The following is a 19488-nucleotide window of genomic DNA, read 5'->3' as shown; positions in this document are numbered from 1 at the left end:
AACTACTGGGTGACAAGACTCCTTGTTCAGGTAAATGGCCTTTTCTGGCAACTGGGAAGAATTCTCCACTCCCTCCCATTCCCACTCCCTCCAGCTTATCACAGCCCAAATTCCCTTGATAAAGGCTACCTGTGTTGGCGATAAAATAGCATGGGTGACTCTAAACCAGCAGATCCTCTCCTCAAGGTCTGACCCACTGAATTCCAGCAGAGCTGTTCTATCTCTGCCCCAGCAGCCCAGGACAGCAAAGACAAGGGATCCCCACATGGATCATCCAAGAGCCAGTGGTTCAGGAGGCAGGAGTCTCTTTAAAGACAATGTGCAGAAGGAGAACATTCAACTGCCTTTGGGGAGGTTTACATCTGTCACTTTTTCCATCTTCCAAAGCCACAAAGAAAACGGTGTAGGTGGACGGCTGAAGATTGCTCTTCTTTTAAGGCTTCCTCCTGAAATGGGTGCCTACGCTCTGACTAAGCCACAGGGCTTTGCTTCTGATCTAATTAGATAATGATACTGCAGTACAAAAGGAGAGGTTAATCTTGACTATATCTTCAATCTCCTTTCCTTGTGTACAGTTGTAAACACCCTGGAAGCATTTGGAGCAACATCTTCCTATATGTTCTAGTGTCAGAATGGCTACAACTGTGGATAATTAGGGGAGCTAGAGACAGAAGAGACAATCTTTTCAAACACCCTGGGCAATTCACATAAATCCTGAGGTGTATTAGTGACAGTGTGACTAGCAAAAGAGATGATTACAGCAATGTCAGCTCTTGCCACCCTATTCCATTCCCTTCATCCCTGTGAAGAAGACACCACAGAGTACTTCCTGCTCACACCACCAAGATACGCCAGGTGTAAGGGCATATCCTTACACCTGGCAGATCCTCTCAAGGCTGACCATAACCAGCCAATATCCCCACCAGCCTTTTCTCTTCCCCACATCAGAAGTGCTCAGGGAAGGCAAATGCAGCCACAAGGGAACACGGACACCCACCATGTGCACACTGCCATTTCTGGGAAGTGCCCTCCATTTGCAAATCTTGGAAGCTGTTATTTGCCCTCCTTGGTGCATGCAAGGTGCATTTCTAGCCCCCAAGAAACTCAGCCAGGCGAACACCTCTACCATATTCCTGTTCTTCGCACCACTGTCTCCACAGCTCTTGCAAGTCAAAGCACATGTTCCCAGTCGTCTGCATAAAACCTTTGTATTTTCTTTCTGCACCCCAAGATACACATTCCTTCCTAGTTTTCTGTCAACAGCAAACCACTATTCAAACAGAGAAGCAGCACACATCTGTCACGTAAGCATACTCTCCGTTACACTCAGCAGGAAAGTGAGTTGCAATAATGCTCAGCTATTAAAGAAGGAAATTCAGATAATGATGTCGGCAGTTATAAACAGGCAAAATTGCCCAAACACATACGAACTGGACCCACTGCTGATACGCACAAGAGCTCCAACCCATTCTTTCACACAACTTCTAAAGAAAACAAGAACAAAGCATAAGCAATCTGATTACGAGGGAAATGACTGAGAGCAGTAAATAACTTATGTAATGCAGTAAGTCCTATTGAAAAGCACCAGCAAAATGCTTTCTTTTCTTTATGCCATTCTTTACACTGCTGGCATTCAGGTAGATAAAACAGCTTCCATTTTGCAGTCATTTTTCTTGCTATTTTAGCTTGTTATGCTGTTAATCCAGTAGCAACAGCCTTGAATCACTTCCAAGCAACTAATATTCTCTTGTTTTTCATTTAAAAAAACATCAGGTTGTTACTGCTTTTCTTTAATTGTAATATGATGTCACTACAAAGCAGGAGGAACAGGCACCTCTATAAATTGTTACCTTCAAAATATCTGTTATGGTGATACACTACACAGTGAGTTTTTGTACATAAATAAACATACCTGAGTGTCTGACCATATGTGCATATATACATATATACATATATGAAAACAGATAGTAGGCATATATACACCCACATGCTTATATTTACACATATCTATATATTAGATGCATCTATACATTATATTGAGCATATTTTTACATAGGTAAAGACAATGCATATGCAGTATACTCACAGACCACTAAGCCAAATTTACAGTTCTTGGTAAGAAGCAATACACTACTCTTTGCACTCTAAAAGGGCGGTTTCCGATGCTTTGAGACATGCCTGTATCAGATGTTGTCTCCTGACACATTTCCACCCCCATATAAACATGCCTTGCACTCTTTAATTTGTAATGCTGAGTATCTGGACAGCAGTTGCAGTCCAAGTCAGGACAAGTTTTCTTAGGTTAAAAGTATGGGTGATAAGAAGGAGTGGGAAAAATATGTTGTTTGCTTTATTATCTTGATAGTCAAAAGCCTGGTTTGGCTCAAACAGCATAGTGGTTGCTGACGTTCAATTCAACACTGACATTTCATGTGAACTGCGTTAGCTTCTGCATTATTTAGAATGCAGTTTTAGCAGAAAACCATACTAATAAGTGAAAAAGTGTGATTTAGGTATTACTCTTCCTTCAGCAAGCTTTACTCATTTTGGTTCATTTATATCAGGGATAAATTTGGTCCAAAATGTTCAATCATAACACAACACTCCTGGCAGACTATCAGTAGTTGTTACTTGAGTAAACTATCCACTATGCTATTGTGGTGATTTCAAAGTTCAATTGGCCCTGTACTTTAAAAGTGGCATAGTATGAACATCCGAGATAAGCTGTAGGTTGGCTTCAAAGTCAGTTTTCTTTAGTGCACAATGTGTGTCACTTTTTGACCCAACTCACTGTTCTTGGGGAGTTTATTTTTGCTACCTATCAATAAGAATGAAATGCTGGGGTTTAAAATGTCTCCGCCATGTCCTGTATGGGAGGGCCTGCTTATTTTTATTTATTTGTGTGTTTTTTCCACAAGTACATGGCGTACTTAGAGTATATGGGTTTCAGGAGACTGATGCCAATACTTCTGTTTGGAGGCTCAGGAGTATAACATATTTTCATATTAATATATAAAGTTTAATATATTGTTATTATGAATATTCTGAAGTTTCATCTTCCTTTTGGTGTCCCCAGGTGTCATACAATTACTGGATGAGACACAATCATTCTCTATGAACACTTAGTCTTACAGTCATCCTAGGATTCATAGACTTACGACTACTTCAGGTAATGTATTTCTCCTTGAGGTTTACATCGTCTTTTTCCCAGACAAGAAATCACGTAGTCAACCTTCCTCAGGAATATCTGTCAACCTCCTCTGACATTTCTGATATAGCAGCTTGCACACATAGTCATAACTCAGCCTTTAGGACAGCAGAACCTGAGTAATAAATCACAAGTGGCAGCAACTTGATTCCCCATTTGCAGTTACTCACAACTTCCTGAAACTTTCACGCATAATAATGTGCTGGTGCAAGTTCCACCTCAATGATGACTTACATCAGAGGGAAACTTTCCATAGGCTTAAACAAGTGACTGGCCAGCCAGCCAATTTCATTTACTTTTAAATGGAAAGCTTAGAAAAATCAGATGAGCCAAGATCTAAAAACGGTCTTTGCTCAGTTACAAAACTGAAGGCCAGTCAGACTGAACACAGAGACCAAGTCGAGGCTCAGAGCAACAACCATACTAATGTACCCAGCATACACAGACCCCTGAATCAGTCAGTCTGAAGATGCGCAAAGGAAAAGTACAGGATTGCTGCTCCTGGAGGAAAGCCCACCAAGACATACGAAGAGGGAAACTCTCTCCCTGGAATCCCAAGCAAGACAGAGGGGGCAATGGCCTAGCTGGATAGACTTATGACATCATGCAGGGGGAACAGAAATTTGGGATGGTGCAAAACTAGCCATGGGCTGGCTATTTAGGATATTAGGGACAGTGAGAAATACTTGTGACAGGATGTTTAGGGGAACTGTCAAAGGCAGGAAAAGGGATGGATCAAGGACTGAGGAGGAACAAGCCTGAAAAAACAGACGGAAAAGGAGATTAAAGGAGACAGATGCATGAACAAGCTCTACTGTGAGCCCATGTGCGTGAATGCTAGCAATTATGACAGTTTCACCAGTGAGTAACAGAAGTTTGCATGTCAGCTACTGGAGTGAGAGACTGCAAATCTGATGGTTTGCAGGTCCAGGTACCAACAACTGGGGAAGACCGGAGTCTGGGTCACTGACTGGATTAGCAGCGTCCAAAACTGTCCAGAAACCTGTCTTGTGTTTGTGTGCAACCCACAAGCAGCCAGTGGGGAGGAATGGCAGTGAGCCAACAGTTCACACTGTTGTCAGGTTTGCACAAGTGCTGTCTTGTCTGTGTTTAGGTGGGTGCTCTAAAGGTACTTCTGTCCTTGTGCTGGTCCATATGGCTGGCTGAGTGCACTGCATGTATGGACATGCACGTGTGCCTGCTGGGAATACATAGCCTGCCTTGTTATCTCCTGGACCTGTAAATACAGAACAAGGCTGCCACATACCAATTGAGCTGGGGCTGGAGTAATCTTCTCTAGTCCCAAAGCCCCACCAGATCTGGCTACTGCCAATAGTCTTGTTTTACAATCACCACAATTAGAAGCTCTCACAAACTTCTTGTTGTGAAGAACTTGCAGTTCTGATTACAAAACAGATCTGACCCAACTGGTTTTCAGAAAGGTCTCTGATCCAGCGTATGCACGCTTAATATTTACTGTCAATTTGCTCCTCTGGGGCAAACTCTCCTTTAGTAATTCTCCAAGACTCAGGGTAAAAATCAAAACCCAAGAGAGTAACTTGACATGGCTTCACCTGTGCACACATGCACCCCTCCACTTTTTAACTTGCCTTTCTGACTTTCACATTTCACTGGTGGCAGCATACGACCTTCACCTTTCCGAGTGCAGAAGAAAAAAGAGCTCCATCCCAGACAGTCACCACATGCTTCAGCTTCATGAGGCTCAAATAGTTCTTGTAGACAGCTGGGTCTCAATATTTGTATTCAATAAGCTGGCTGAAGTTCATCATTTTTTGACCCAGAAAGAAAACACCTGACCTTCCTCTAACAGCAACTATTTATCTTCGATCCCTTACCTTTTAATTGTGTACTCATTTACCAATTTTAGCCCTACCATGCTGGTGCTATTACAGTGTTTAATTTCTGAAGCATTCAAGGTAGTAACGGAATCATGACTGAAAAAATTATACCAGCAGTGTTCTGTTGGTGCAGCCTCATCCATGACTGCTTCCACAAGCAGAGAACAGATGCAACAGGGCAGAATTTAACTTTATTGCTTAAAAAGAGTATCAAAAACTTCAGATTTTTGCTCTTCAAATTTTATATTAACTGGGTGCACCACTTCATCTGAAATTCCTCTTGTCTGCAAGAGACAGAGCACAGGTCTTAGTTACCCAAGAACCTGACCACTGCATGTTCCACCTTCTCCTCTCTCCTGTAGCAGATGTACTGCAATTATAAACAGCATTTGTTATTATTCTAAACATGCAAAGCAGGAAGAAGTATGATTCTTATACAAAAGATGTAGGCTGTAGATTCTAGATGAGAGGCAGATGGTAAACTATCTTGTAAAGCCAAGGTCTCTGCTGTTATTTTTCTTTGGAACAGATACGTAACAGAAAATGAACAAACAAAGAAGTGGTTAAATCAGTTTGACTACTATATAATTCCACATACTTCTTTCTGATCAGAATTTGGATGGCTTCATCTGTATCGACTTTAAAGAGAATTAAGTCTTCAGGGTGCACCTGGTTCTCCCCCTGAAATCAGCGACATCTAAATGAACTGTAAATGAGAATACAAGCCTAACGGCAACAAGGAAGTTAAATTGGGAAATGCAGTTACAAAGGTTCCCCCAGCATGACTCAAGACATTCTGCAGCATGCGTTTCCTGCGACATCATTTCCTAGACAGAACTATTTTGTCCTCAGTTCCAGAGAAAATTACACAGCAAAGGTCCTCCTGTATGTTATATTACCACTTGTATTCTGTATCAGATATTCATTCTAAAATCTTCTTCTCTTATAGAGGAAGTATCCAAAGACCAAATTAAACGTCTACACTAAAGCACATAATTCACAAGGGAGCATTTTCTAATACCTGAATCATCACCGATGGGATATTTCAACAGGCCTCCTGATAATTATTTCAGGAACAGGTGAAATACATATAAGAACATCTACTTGTAGGAAGCTATTGAGATTTAAATAGGTACTGAAAACAATTAAAATTGCTTGGCCTTCTATAACCCTTTTCCATCACACTTAACATGTTGCTTCAGGGATGAACAAGTTAAAGAATTGTTTGAAAAAGGAAGTAATTCTTCCATGCATATTTTATTATATATTCTTTTCATATATTTGAAGATTGGTGGAAAAGTGACTATGTTTGAATAGATTTGGGGACCTTCAGTCTTTCCATTTCCTACTTAACACAGGCTTTGAGATCAAGACGATGCCTGCTACACCTTGGTCTTGTACTTGATTGAGGAGGATTCTGCCAGTCCTAGGCACTAAAACTGTGCTTGCAAATTACCTTCTATTAGATAACTAAATTTTCCACATAGTGCAATGTAAGTAAGGGATGGTGGTTTCACTGTCCTCTGTACCAACAGTGGTAAACAAAAATTGCTAGCTTCTAGGTTCAAAGCCGGCAGACTGGTGAGGCAATGGGAACTCCAAACACCTCAGCTTGCTACTGTCCCTATGCTTTTCATAGAGAAAAAGAGCAGATCTTACACAGAAGTCTCTGGTATTACTACAGAATTCTGGTAAATTACAAGATTTCTTAGTATAAATTGCATGCAATGCCTTTTGGAAGTAATACCTAAAAAAAGAGGGCCATTTTGTCATCTTACATGAATGACATGTTTCAACAAGTTCTGCTATTAAAGTTCTTAAATAAATTAATCTGACAAGAAGGTAGAGGGCCAGTTCTCAAATAAATGAGACAGCAGATAAATCAACAGGAAACAAAAGAGTAGGGCTCAATGGTCAATCAATAAAGAAAGCTTACCCCTGAGTCTCAGGGAATCTTTACTGGGCTATGTTCTGTCCACCTTACTCCTGAATGGTTTGAAAAAGGAGGTAAAGAGCAAGGTAACAGCATGAACACTAAAAGCTCACTTAGGTTCAGAGAGCAAATTAATGGTTTTACAATAGAAAAATCCATCAAGAGCTAGTAAACACAAAAATACTACACCTAGTTCAGAAAAAATCTCTGAGCTGCAAGCTGCAAGAACCCTGGGAAACACTGCCTGCACTGGAACTCTTCCCCAAGCATTTGGCTCTACCTGCTGTCAAAGAAAGGACATTGGGCCAGGTGGACTTTCTCTAACTTGTCACAACGGCAAGCAGACCTAAACTTCCAGCTTATTTTTGTCTTATTTTGTCATTTATATGGCTTATGTTAGCCATATATCCTTACATACTTCAGAAGCATGTAAGTCACAGAAGTTCTGGGGATAAGGCATGGCCTTTTTGGCTACTTCATTTAGGTTTTGCCCCATGGATGTTCCTCTTGAGACTGAGCACCCAGTTTGCAATGCTTTAATTATAAATCCAAATCAGTTCATTGCCATGTGCTAAACTACCATGCAAATTTTGCTGGGCTTCTCCTTGTGTGTTGTTTCAATTAAGTCTTGAGATGATAATTTTAATAGTAAGACCAAACACTGTCTTCTAATAGAGGACAAATGTAGCCATCGGTTTAGTGAATAGAGTTGTGAATTATAATGCAGTTGAGTAGTCCTTGGGAGGGTCTGTCATGTTTTGAGTGGTATCATGTGTCCTCAACTCTGACTTCCCAAAGCCAGCAGTTTACCTACAAGAACAATGGTACAGCAAAGTGTGAAGCAATTAATTTTTTTTAGAGAATACACAGCTGAACTCTGAGACATTAAATCCCCTGAGAACAAAAGACCTACCTTAGTAAGCAGGTAAGTTTAAACACCCATGCTTCCAGAAGGCACTTTCCAAAATGGCATGTAAATACGCATGTAAAAATGGACTCTCAGCAGCACTTTTACTCTTGAGCTAGCTTCTGGTCATGGTTGCTTTTGTGATTTCTCTTTTCTTTTACTGATCAACCAACTGATCAACCATATGATGGCTGAAGCCTTCAATTGCAAAATGACTCTTGCCTCAGTTTCCTTCAGACTTCAAGTATCTTCAGACCGTGCTACAGAAGCTTCAGAGCACTACTTTGAAATATGAAAAAAGGACACCCATACAATGGTACATGCTGTCTCTAGCTCCTCAACACCTCGAGCAAGACATGACTGTGTATGGGCAGAGGACAGCAAAGCATGTCATCAAATCCCACTCAGTGTACAGGAAGTTGTAGTGGAGGGTTGTCAAGGTGAGTTACAGCCATCCCACATGCTTACTGTGAGATGGAAACAGCAGAGACCACAGCTCAAACTCCTGACAAGTCATCATCACCACTGCCATCACCATGTCCCTGGCATATAAATTCTGACATGTTTTGCTGGGTACAGCTCTAAAACTTCCTTCCTCGGCCAAAAGTTTTCACAATGGCAACTAGTATTAAAACATTAGCTAGAATGAAAAACAGGTCATTGTATTATTTAGTTCTAATAAACTAAAAAGCAAAAGGAAGAAGAATATGTTCGACTCACACAAAGTCTCAGTGACCCAAATTCATGGAATCAAACTCAAACACATTTCCAAAAAAAGCTCTAGGTACAAAAAAAAAAAAACAACCACCACAACATAAAACAAACCCACAACAATAACAATGGATTCTCCTTGGAAGAAAATAAGTAATGCTGAAGTAAGGTCATACTCAGCTGGGAAACAGTAAAAGGATCAGAGAAAGGGGCTGACCAAGACTTGTCCCCAGTAACCTCTATTTTATACAACCCATGCAAGAAGTTGCTAGGAAGAGTTATATATCACTTAATAAAAAACTGTGAACAATTCCGGTAACAGTGACTACTCGGTATATTTTTACCACCATGAGAGAGCTTAAGTGTTAAAAGAAAAACTGCACAGATTTTAACAAGGTTGAAACATGCATTGAGAAATCTTCTTGCTAAAAATCATGTTAGTGAAATTAATGAAAGTAGTGAAACATTTTAAGCCACTGAAAACGAATCCACAAAATATTTGCTTGAAGGGCTTTTTATTAGTACTGCAGTTCATTTCAACCAGCTTAACTTGTTTATTCCTTCTAACATACGGGTTTTAATTTGCATACATCCTGCTCTCCAAGATGAAAACACACTCTCAGACAAAGCAGTCAAACAATACAATCCATCTGTCAGAGAAAAGGCAGAAAAAACCCACCCCAACCCAACCCCTCTCTCGGGAAGTGGTTTTTGCTCTTTACTGTTCTGCATCTTCTCCTCCTATCTTAGCAACAGCGCGTGCATCAGCCAACCGGGGCCCAGGCAGCACGTTGAGAGCATCACCGCCGGGTTACTGCAGTGCATTGCCCGCCAGTAACCGCGCCGGGAGAGACCCAGACCGTGCATGCGGCACCTCTACCGCAGTGCACCTGCTGGGCATGAGGACAGGCTTTTTCCGACTCCTCCAGCACGGATTAGCAAATAATTTAGGGCAAATCCCCCTCTCCCTTCCCCCCCCCCCCCCCCTTCATTTGGGTATTCGGATATCTCGGATATCTCGCGGGGGGGGGGGGGGGGGGCGGAATCTGTTAAATGAAGTCACAGTGAAAAAGCCTATCTAAAAAGAAACAGGTCTGCTTAAGTGCGTGTACCAGAACTAATTTGTAACAGAGCACCGAAGCAAATCAGCAAAACCCAGCCTGTTTAAATCTCTGATGATGATTTGACAGGGGGTTAAGTTTCCATCTTATGCAGGAATCAGTATTAACATAATATACAGACCTCCTAGCTGAAATGTAGTCATGCTCTCATGACACTAATTCAGACCGTGATGACCACTTTTCGCATTTCATGAATATCAAGCAAACTGCCAAAGGCTCCATGTTTCCCATTGGACATAACAGAGTCATCCAGAATAAGCCATGGTCCTTCCTTCCTCTCCTGCCACTCCTGCTGTTTAATGTGCTGAATCTCAAAGCTATGAAGCAACAACCTTGACAGAGAAGACAGCACCTCTCTGGCTGATTGTTTCCACATGGTCTGAGCCATTAGAACAAACCCAAATTAACAGAAATATCACATTTTCTGCTGAGCATGCATTCTGAATTGCTACTAAACCACTCCAAAAAAAAACCCTTGACTGCATTTTGTCTGTCTAGATCCCGTTCCCTCAAAGGTTACTACAGACCAAATCCTAACAGAACTTACACTCTGTGAGTGCAGCACAAATGAGTCATTACGGTACTAAAAATAACAATGGAGAAATTTCCAACTAAAATGTTGCCTAATTAACCATGAATACTGACAAGTATGAGAGAAAAAAAACTAATCCCTGAGTTGTGGAGTTTTGAAATTTATTACTACTTTCTTCCTGGATGCACTCAAGTTATGTAGAAACAGTATTTCCATTTCCATCCTACATTATATATAGCAAAACCACCTAAAATCAACAGAATGAATATCCTCTGGTGGGTATATAAAATGTATCTATCTTTTCAAAGTAAAGCTAAATGAGTCTGACCAAGCCAGAAGGCTCCAAAGAACTTGTGATGCCCTATTCATATTTGGGACTACCCCTAATTTCATCCCCAAAGCACTCATTCTATTCAGACTACTTTATGCTGCTTTTAACAAAAACAGCAGAAACCTAAAGCGCTAACTTTTCTCCAAAATCCTCTTGCAAACAGTTTTCAGGCAGTTCTAGTACCAAAACTTATGTACCTATAATTCGTTTATAAACTGGTAAAACCAGTATGTTTCTGTGGTTTGCATTTCAAACTGCAGCTTAAACAAACAGTTCAGAAGCCCACGTAAGATCCACTTTCAGATCCCCTTCTCAACCCTTAGATAAATGGCTCTGTGACAAGGCAGTGAAACTTTGGCCACATTTTGTTCTGAAGCTCTGCAGATCTTGTTTTCCACACTCAAGCAGCCCACACTGGATCTAACACAGGACTCTCTCTTCCCCTCCAAGCCAGCTGGCTCCCACGTCCTAAAAGAAAGGAGAAGGTATTTTCGGACTAAGTGGCTCTGTGTGTGCTGAAGTTTTGTTTTTCTGGCTTTACCAGTCTGTCTTGATCTTGATCAGTGTCTCCACTCCAGGACTCCTGTAGCTTTCTTAAGCAAACCCTGAACCTTGCTGACCCACAGGAGACCCCTGGGACATGCCTGAACATAGGCTGGATTCAAAGACTGAGACACTCTTCCAGTTCTAGAAGACCCTTAACCTCCCAAGATCTCTGGATCAATCCCTCTCCTTCAAAACTGAAGAAATGGTTGATTCTACCAGTTGACTGATTCCATAAAAGCTCTATGGGGAAAAGTCATCCTAGACCCTGCGAAACTTTTACCTCTGTAACCTTTTCGAAATTTCCATACTGGTAAGAACTCCTGCTGAATGAAATGGGACATATACAGCTGCTCTGATCAAGGACTGACGGGCCAGATTCCTTCCCTGTTAATATCGCTGACTTCAAGAGGAATTACATCATGAGTGAATCAGGTCCAGAGTCATACCAATCTTTGCTATGAATCTGATAAAACCTCATTAAAATGAATAAAGTGGCATTTTTCATACAAATCCGAGAATGAAAATGCCCTTATTTTTGAAGGGAAAGTGAGATTTAATAGATAAATTTGGCATTTTAAGGCTGAGATACAAATCAATAAAAATTCTAATTTGAAGTCTACTATGACTTATTTAGCTTCTTTGTTGTTGACAAGCAATGCAAATTCATGTTTCGCTGTGCTTTTAATAAAAAGTAAATGATGTTACACACCATGAGTGTCATTGTCTGAACAACAAAACTAAGTACAGAACACAATAGCACCATTACTAATTATTCTTCCTTTTGTTAACTTAGAGCCTAACCTTAACATTACTTTGAAATACCATTTTTACTGACGGGAGTACATTTTTCTGTTGCTCTTTAGTTGAATTCCTCCCCAATGTGCTGGCACAAACTGTCTTTGCAAGGAAACTATACTTCTTCTTTTGTAATCCAACACTCATAAAAGGTTTTAACTAATTCATTACAGTCATGGAGGATGATGTATAAATAGCAGAACTTTTTTCCAACCTCCACTTCAGAACAGAAACACCATTCATTTAAAAGGCACATTTTCGTAACAGCATCCCTTATTGCTCATTGCCACAACCACCACCCAAGAACAATGCGAGCTGGAAGACACCACTCTTTTTATTTTCATCTTGTGCATACAAGTGTATTGCTTTTTAAAAATCAGTCATATTTCCTACAATGGGTTTGTACTTTCAGGACTTTGTTTTCTGCTATTCTTGTAAAAAAAAAAACAAAAAAAACCAAAAAATTTAAGTATTTCATGTCACAGCCATGAGAGATCTTTTTAGCAGGGGAAACCCACAAGAAGTGTAGAGCTACAACAACCACCAGTGTTTGGAGGCACAATATTGCCCTTCTGTTGAGCAGAGACAGATTAAAGCCCATTGCTAAGTCACAGTTTCCCATTGGAGGAGAAGTGAGTAAGAGACATTCAAAACAGTTTTACATGTAAGGCATTCATCTGCAAGCCCGTTCCAAATTACACACAAACAATTCTACTTGCAGAACCACTAAAACAATTCAAGGAAACTGATAGTTTGGTCATTACCTTCATTTGAGACCAATTAGGCAACTCAGTTTTGTATTTCTCTGATGTATTTCTATTAAAACCAATGTATTGTGCCAGTTCCTGGAGTAGGCAACATGGCTGGGAGGAAAGTTTGTTTCTGGCACATATCTCTAGTCTGACTAGCAATTCATTGACTCATAGATGGAAGAGACCTCTGGAGGTCACCTAGTCCAGCCTTCTACCCAAAGCAATATGACCACCACCACCAGATCTGGTCAGCTGTGGCTCTGCACAGCCAAATCTTCTACATCCCCTCTTGCATGGAGAAAGCACGCCAACTCTGGGTGACCTCTGCAGTGCTGCACCAACCTTGGGGTGAACAGGTATCTCGTAAGGACTACCATAAGCCATCCAAACTTCAGTATGTGGCCACTGGCTCTTGTTACCTATCATCTAGTGCTACTGACAGAAGTTCAGCTTCACTGAGCTGCCCTCTAGTTAGTGGTACGCCAAAATGAGATCATCCACCAGATTCCCCTTCACTAGACCGAACAAGCCCAGCTCCCTCAGCCTCTTTTTGTAGGCTTCCTGACCAATTTTTAACCTCTCTGACAGACCCTTTCCAGCTTCCTAACACCTCTGTTGATCTGGAGGTCCCAAAGCTGAATACGTTATTCTCACTGTGCTCTCACCGATGTTGAGAAGGGTAACAACTTGCCACATCCTTCAAAGGTGACACATGTGACACATGATGTGGTTTCTTTTGCTTGCAGTGAGAGTACACTTTGGCTCATAGTCATCTTGGCATCAGCTGTGCATCTCCCAAGTCTGTTCTAGATCCCTGGTGAGCAGAAGAGTGCCAAGACCTGCTGGCAGGCAGTATGCCTCACAGCCACTCCCAGGCTGTCCTTAGCAGCCTGAGGAAAGACATATGGTGCAAGACCAGGTAAGTAGAGAATATGAACTCCTGCTTATAGATGGCAAGAAAAGTTTAATCTCCTCTTTCCTATCTAAGCATAGTGACCTACTCATAGACACAACCTAGAGTTAAATACCCCAACAGGTCTTCTTCAGCAGCAGGACATTTTGCCAGGATGTGCCACTGTGTTCAAGCCATGTCACTCAGGCATTTCAGCAAATGTGGACAGAGGTTTTTGGCATAGAATCCCTCAGTCATTTCAGGCCAATGAGAAAGAGATCCAGTTAGAAAACTCAAGGTTTTAAATCTTACGTGAGACACTTTAACCTAGCTCAATTTTTGAGGGGAAAAAACTTCAACACTTGAGTTTGTTCTGCAAGATAAAAAATAATCCTGAATGTACAGAAGTTGCTGCCAAATCAGGTTGTTCACCTATGGACAGTATGGCTACACACAATTTTAATCAATAATTAAAATAAGGCAGGTGTGTGTACATACAGTTTGATGTTGAAAAAAAGCCATTAAAGCCTCAAGTCAGCACATCCTTCAACAAATGTATAATTGTATGCACAGGCTGTCCACACACAGTAGCACTTCCACGGCCACAGCTCCAGTGTTTTTCATACCACACATTTTTAGACTATTCAAGGCTTGGTGCTGTGATAATTACACAATTTCCAGACAGCAGCAGTGTACTTTATGAAACAATTTCAAGTAGAACCTTTAAGCCAGTGGATTTATAGATTCAGAGCAAGTGCAGGTATCAAGTATGGCTCACATAAGCAGCATACTGGCAGGGGCTTATCTCTTAAAAAGAACTAAAGCACACAACCATACTAATTTACATTATTAAGAGAGAATTCCTGAAGGAAAAGCAGTTACACCATTTAGTACACAAAATTCTCCTTAAGATTTCAGTATTTTGTCTTGGGCTTACTTCTTTGTGCCAGCAGGAATTTACTGCACAACCTAGCTTTCATTTTGGAGATGACTAGTCACACACACAAATCAAAAACTCAACGAAACACATGGCTACACAAAGCAGATGAAGGTGTAAAACGAATGCAGGAAAAGCAGATGAAAAAGGACGGAGCCACCTTACACCCACCTTTCAGAACTGGAATAGACCAAGAGCATATAAAGAAGAGAGCTGAATATGCCTCCCTTATTGCCATCGGTAAATCAGCACCAGAAGAACTGTTTCAGAGCCACGGTAAGCGCAACTAGATTGTGAAAGTGGTAACACATCCCTTCCTTGAGAAGCATCCATTTGATGTGCCTTGTGTTGTAGACTGTGAACTCTTTGCTGTGTATTATTAGCAAAGTAGCTAGCAAAAGAACATCTTAGTCCTTGACTAAATTCTAGGATTTACTCCTAGCTATTTTGGAATATGCTAGGATTCATTCCTAGCAATAGCCAGTGCTTTCATCAGTTAAAAGAAATGGTAAGCTTAGAGAGACCCATCATAGAACATCAAGAGATAGGCATGGTCTGACATTCCTATAACTCACAGCATTTACTTCCAAACACAGCACTTTAAGAGAATAATTTTTACCCTGGTTTCAAATGCCTTCTGAAATTCTGCGACGCTGTCTGTTCTGAAATAGTATTGAAAAAAATAACCGTTTCACAAAACAGCCAATTGCAAAAGTAAAAAAAGCATCTTCTTTCCCCTCACCCCCGTCTTTAAACTACTGCATGCTCCACCCACTACCAACAATAACTTGTAGACATACAAGATCACAGGACAGATACTTGGCAGCACAGCAACACTATAATTATTTCAGATACTTTAGAATTAGGAGGCAAAAATATGCAGTTGTTTGAACTATTGTACCTACAGTTTCTTGGGGTGCAAGAGGCCACACACCCTACTGCATCAGGCTCCAGGAAAGTTCCCCGGTGTCAAGCGGAAGCAGTGAGCATATTAAGAAGCCAAGCAAAAAGCAACTCTGAAAATGTGCTTCCTCTACTTGCTCCACAACAGATTCATTACACCTAGCATGAGCACTCACATGGGCAATAATGTTTATACGTTAGCCAAAACATTACATTTTCCTCACCTTTCTTTCTCCACCATGGCCCTTCTTGGATAGAGTATGACAGTTCTTTAAACTCAATATTCACAGCCGGTCTGCGGGGTAGGTAGGAGAAACGATGAGCTTCTGTCAGAGTACTGTCCACTTTTTTAAAATGTCCATTCATCAGTCGAATGTCTTGGATATCTGTGCCATTGGACACTACTTCATCCACTGAAACACACACCGACTTTGGCTCGGCCATGGCACAAGCAGAATTGCTGCCGTTCTAGAGAGAAGTTGGAGAATGGAGAAAGTTCACAGACTTTTGTTTAGGAACGTGTTTCCAAACCTTCTGCACTAGAAGAATTATTACTTAAGTAACACAAGAATCCAGCACAGTAATGCACTGAAAGGTGAAAGGGGAAACAAAAATCAATCTTTTGTTTGTTCTGCCAGTGTCTTGACAGAAGAGGTAAAAGAGCTCTCGCATTCAGCAGCACACAAAGGGCAGTTCCTTGAGCACCAGTTACCCTTCAAAGGGTATATACACAGCACACTAGTATCGTCAGAACAGAGATGCTCTTTCACCAGATTAATACATTTATAAGTTCAGTCCCCATTGCGTTTGGTTTCTCATGCACCCAACAGAATTTGGTTATAGTTACTCTGATTCCAGGGCTTGTAGTGGGACAGAGCTGAAGGGGGAAGGGAGCTGCCAAACAATTATTTGTGCAGACATTTCAAAAGACAACCACTCAAAAAGTCTAAGAGCTGTCATTCCTTTGGATCAGCATGTAATTCCATAAATGTGAAGCTGCACAAGCTATATTTCTGTGAATTTTAAAATGTATGATTTTGTGCCTTATTTGCTCCTGCGCTGATAGTTCTGGAGACTTTGCAACTTAGAACAGTAATTCTTTCCTAGGTGTCTGTTAGAAAAGCACAGTGCTTTCCACCCAAAATCCTTGCACGCTTTGCTTGCTTGACAGTGATTCCTAATGGAAATCTTATCAGCTACATAAACACATTAAATCTTGCTAAAGTACTCGCACTGTTGACATTGTAAGGTCAATGCTCCATGCTTACAGCCATACTTCTTACTACGCTTTGCCCATTGTAGCACTCAGTGTAATTCCACTTGGCATTTTTTGGACTGAATCTCTTTCTCCTCCTCTCCTGACCATGATGATGGCCTGCTGCCTGCCTTTCTCTTCTTTTTTATTATGCACACAAGACTTGAACTTTTTCAATTACTTTCACCTGCATAGGCACCTTGCACCAGTATCAAGAGGCTGTGTATAAAGCCAAAAGTGAAACAATAATGAATTTTCTTCAGCTAAACACAAGTTTGAAGAGTTAGGCTGTTTGCTGTCATCTGTTGTTTGGAGTATGTTCTAAGCAGGGCCCAACATCTGCACCGTTGTTTATTAGAAAATATTAGTATTTTTAATGTAAATCTGTATTGGAGAAGACTTCTTTTGTGCTAGGCTTTCCATGCTGTCACATGTGCCCAATAACCTACATGTCCCCAAAGGTTAACTGTTGGAAAACCTTGGAGCTGCACTACTTTTCAAGGCATTAGTGTTGGAATACCTCCAGAGAGCTGTAGGTCAAGCCACCGTCTCCCCCTATTTATCCTCCAGTGCCACAGAGAAGTCACATTGCCCCCTTTTCTCTGTGCCAGTTTCATCCTCTGTCACGGTTATTGTTCCTTCCCTTTATGTTGTAAAAACAGTGCTGCTCAGATCAGTCACTTGACATGAATGCAGATGAAAAATATTTTTAAAAAAGTCCTACATAACCACTGATGAAAAATATTTCAAAAGTAGCCCTAAATAAACACTACATAGCAAGGGCCATCTTGCTCTCCATGCACATGCCCCAAGTTCTGGATGTTAAAATCAGCTCTGCTTACTTCATTTTCTCAGGAGATTTTAATCATGCCCTCAACTTACTTAAAGGTCAGGTATCCAGTAACACTCCTAATTTCTTACAGAGCTGACTGTAATGGTATGTAATTTGAACATAACAAGCATAACGTAAAACATCCTAGAACTGAACAATTAAAGCAGGGGAACCTCCCTCTTCCCTAAAAAATAAGAGAAGATGAGTTAGCAGTATTCTTTCGTGAATGTTTTCAAGGTTTGTCACTCATAAGCTGTTTCAGAAGAACCACTTCACACACCAAAGGGAATATCCATAAAAACAACTCTCAGTGAACCAGTCACCTTGAGCATTCAGGTGACAGTCAGAGTTTCTCTAGTTCAAATCAATTCAAATAGAAATATCCTTTGGACAAATTCCTTGTCCGCCTACTTATTCTTCTGGCAGTATGAAGCCAAAGGCTTTTATTCTGGGCACATAAAACAAACCATTTCAATCACCTAGCAGACTGAAATGCCTGTTTTCAGTGAGAGAGTCCTGCCGGTACTTGGTCACAAGCCTGCCTTCTCCAGCGACCACCGGCCAGGGGTGAGGATCCTCCCAGGGCCTGGGGTGGCAGATGCAGCTCCCAGCCACGGGATCATCTTTGTTTGCAAAGAGATGGGCAATCCCCATGGATATGACAGACTTACCCAAGCCCTGTGTAACGAACTCCTCAAGCACACCCCAACTCCCTTCCCACAAGGGCTAACACCAACAAACCCTTCAAACTGATACTCACTTGAACCCCCCTGCGCATCAGACACGAAGAGCGCTATGTTCTCAAGCACTACGCTCACATCTCAGCCGCTTTCGTACAGGTTTACTTCCCCTATAGTTTTACTCTGCCGCTAAGGAACTGAACCGCTTCCCGGCGCCCACTGTGCAAGATCCCACCGCCCGCCCGCAGCGGCAGGACGGTCCCGCCGGCTCTGCGCCCTCCTTGCCCAACCGCCCGCCCGCCTCATGCCGCCCCGGCTGTTATGCAAAGGTTACGGTCCCTCTGCAAATCTGTTTTGAAAACGACGGGGCGCAGCAGCGCAAGGAGCATGCTCGGAGCAGCCGCTAATCCCCCCGTCTTAGCGACAGCACTGAGGTAACTAGCGGTCAAGCGCCGCCGTCCCCTTACATTCCCCGCCGCCAAACGGGGGCTGCCCCGCACCCCGCTGCGCGACGCAGCCCCGGGACCACCGACCAGCCCCGGTTGTCCCTCAGGGACAGTGGGACATTACCCGCGGAGCCCTCGCTCCGTGTCCCCCCAGCTCCGCACCTCGCCTGCCGCGGCCGCGCAGCACCCCGCGGAGGTGGGCAGGGAGGGCAGGGCGCGCCTTACCAAAGCGGTGCCCAGGGAGAAAGCCGCCATCAGACATGCCATGTGCTCCGCTGCCCGCCCGGCTGCTGGCTGCTGCTCCAGCTCCGCCGGCGGCGCGCCGAGCCCTCGAGTGCCGCCTCTCCGTCCGGAGTGGCTGCGGGAGGCAGGCGGGCAGGGAGGGAGCGGCCTCCCCCCGCGATGGGGCCGCCTCCGCCCGGGGCTGCCCGCCCCCCGGTCCCTGCTGCGAGGCTGGGGAGAGCCGGCGGCGCGGTGCCTGGGGGCCCACCCGCAGGGGCCGTCACCGTCCCTCTGCCCAAACAGGCGGCAGACGCTTCCCCAGGGGACTGCGGGCGAGCAGGGCTCGCCGGATCACCACTGGGGAGGGCTGCCGGAGTTGCCTCCACACCCGTAACTCGCTCAGGTCCCGGCCAGGCTTCCTTATGGCCTCTCGGAGGGGACGTGCGGTGACGTTCCCCGAGGAAACGGGGAATCGAGGCACTTTCTGATGTTGTTTTCTGCCATCCTGCCCGCATGAGGAGGAGATGGCTCTTCTGGCCCTGGGACTTGCATGCCATTGATTTATAAGCTGTTGGGTTCAGAAATAGGGAGAATGAAGGTTCTCGCCGAGTTTCCATCTTCATTCA

General features: G+C 42.8%; 1 protein-coding gene across 1 annotated transcript in view; it reads right to left on the bottom strand.

The window, feature by feature from the left end:
- ABCG1 (ATP binding cassette subfamily G member 1) overlaps positions 1-19076 on the bottom strand; it is a 47827-nt gene extending 28751 nt beyond the window's left edge. Inside the window, exons 1-2 of the mRNA XM_057404989.1 lie at positions 18866-19076; positions 15652-15895 (exon numbers count right to left, since the gene is read on the bottom strand). Coding sequence (XP_057260972.1) covers positions 15652-15895; positions 18866-18907 — 286 coding nt within the window. The 5' untranslated portion in view covers positions 18908-19076. The remainder of the gene's footprint in view (positions 1-15651; positions 15896-18865) is intronic.
- Between the last annotated feature and the right edge of the window lie 412 nt (positions 19077-19488).

This window comes from Pezoporus wallicus, unplaced genomic scaffold, assembly GCF_028554395.1.
Source record: "Pezoporus wallicus isolate ANWC-B61680 ecotype Strahan unplaced genomic scaffold, APGP_CSIRO_Pwel_v1 contig_1739, whole genome shotgun sequence".
NCBI lineage: Eukaryota > Metazoa > Chordata > Aves > Psittaciformes > Psittacidae > Pezoporus > Pezoporus wallicus.
Note: the sequence above shows the minus strand (reverse complement) of the source record. Positions and strands in the feature narration are given on the sequence as shown.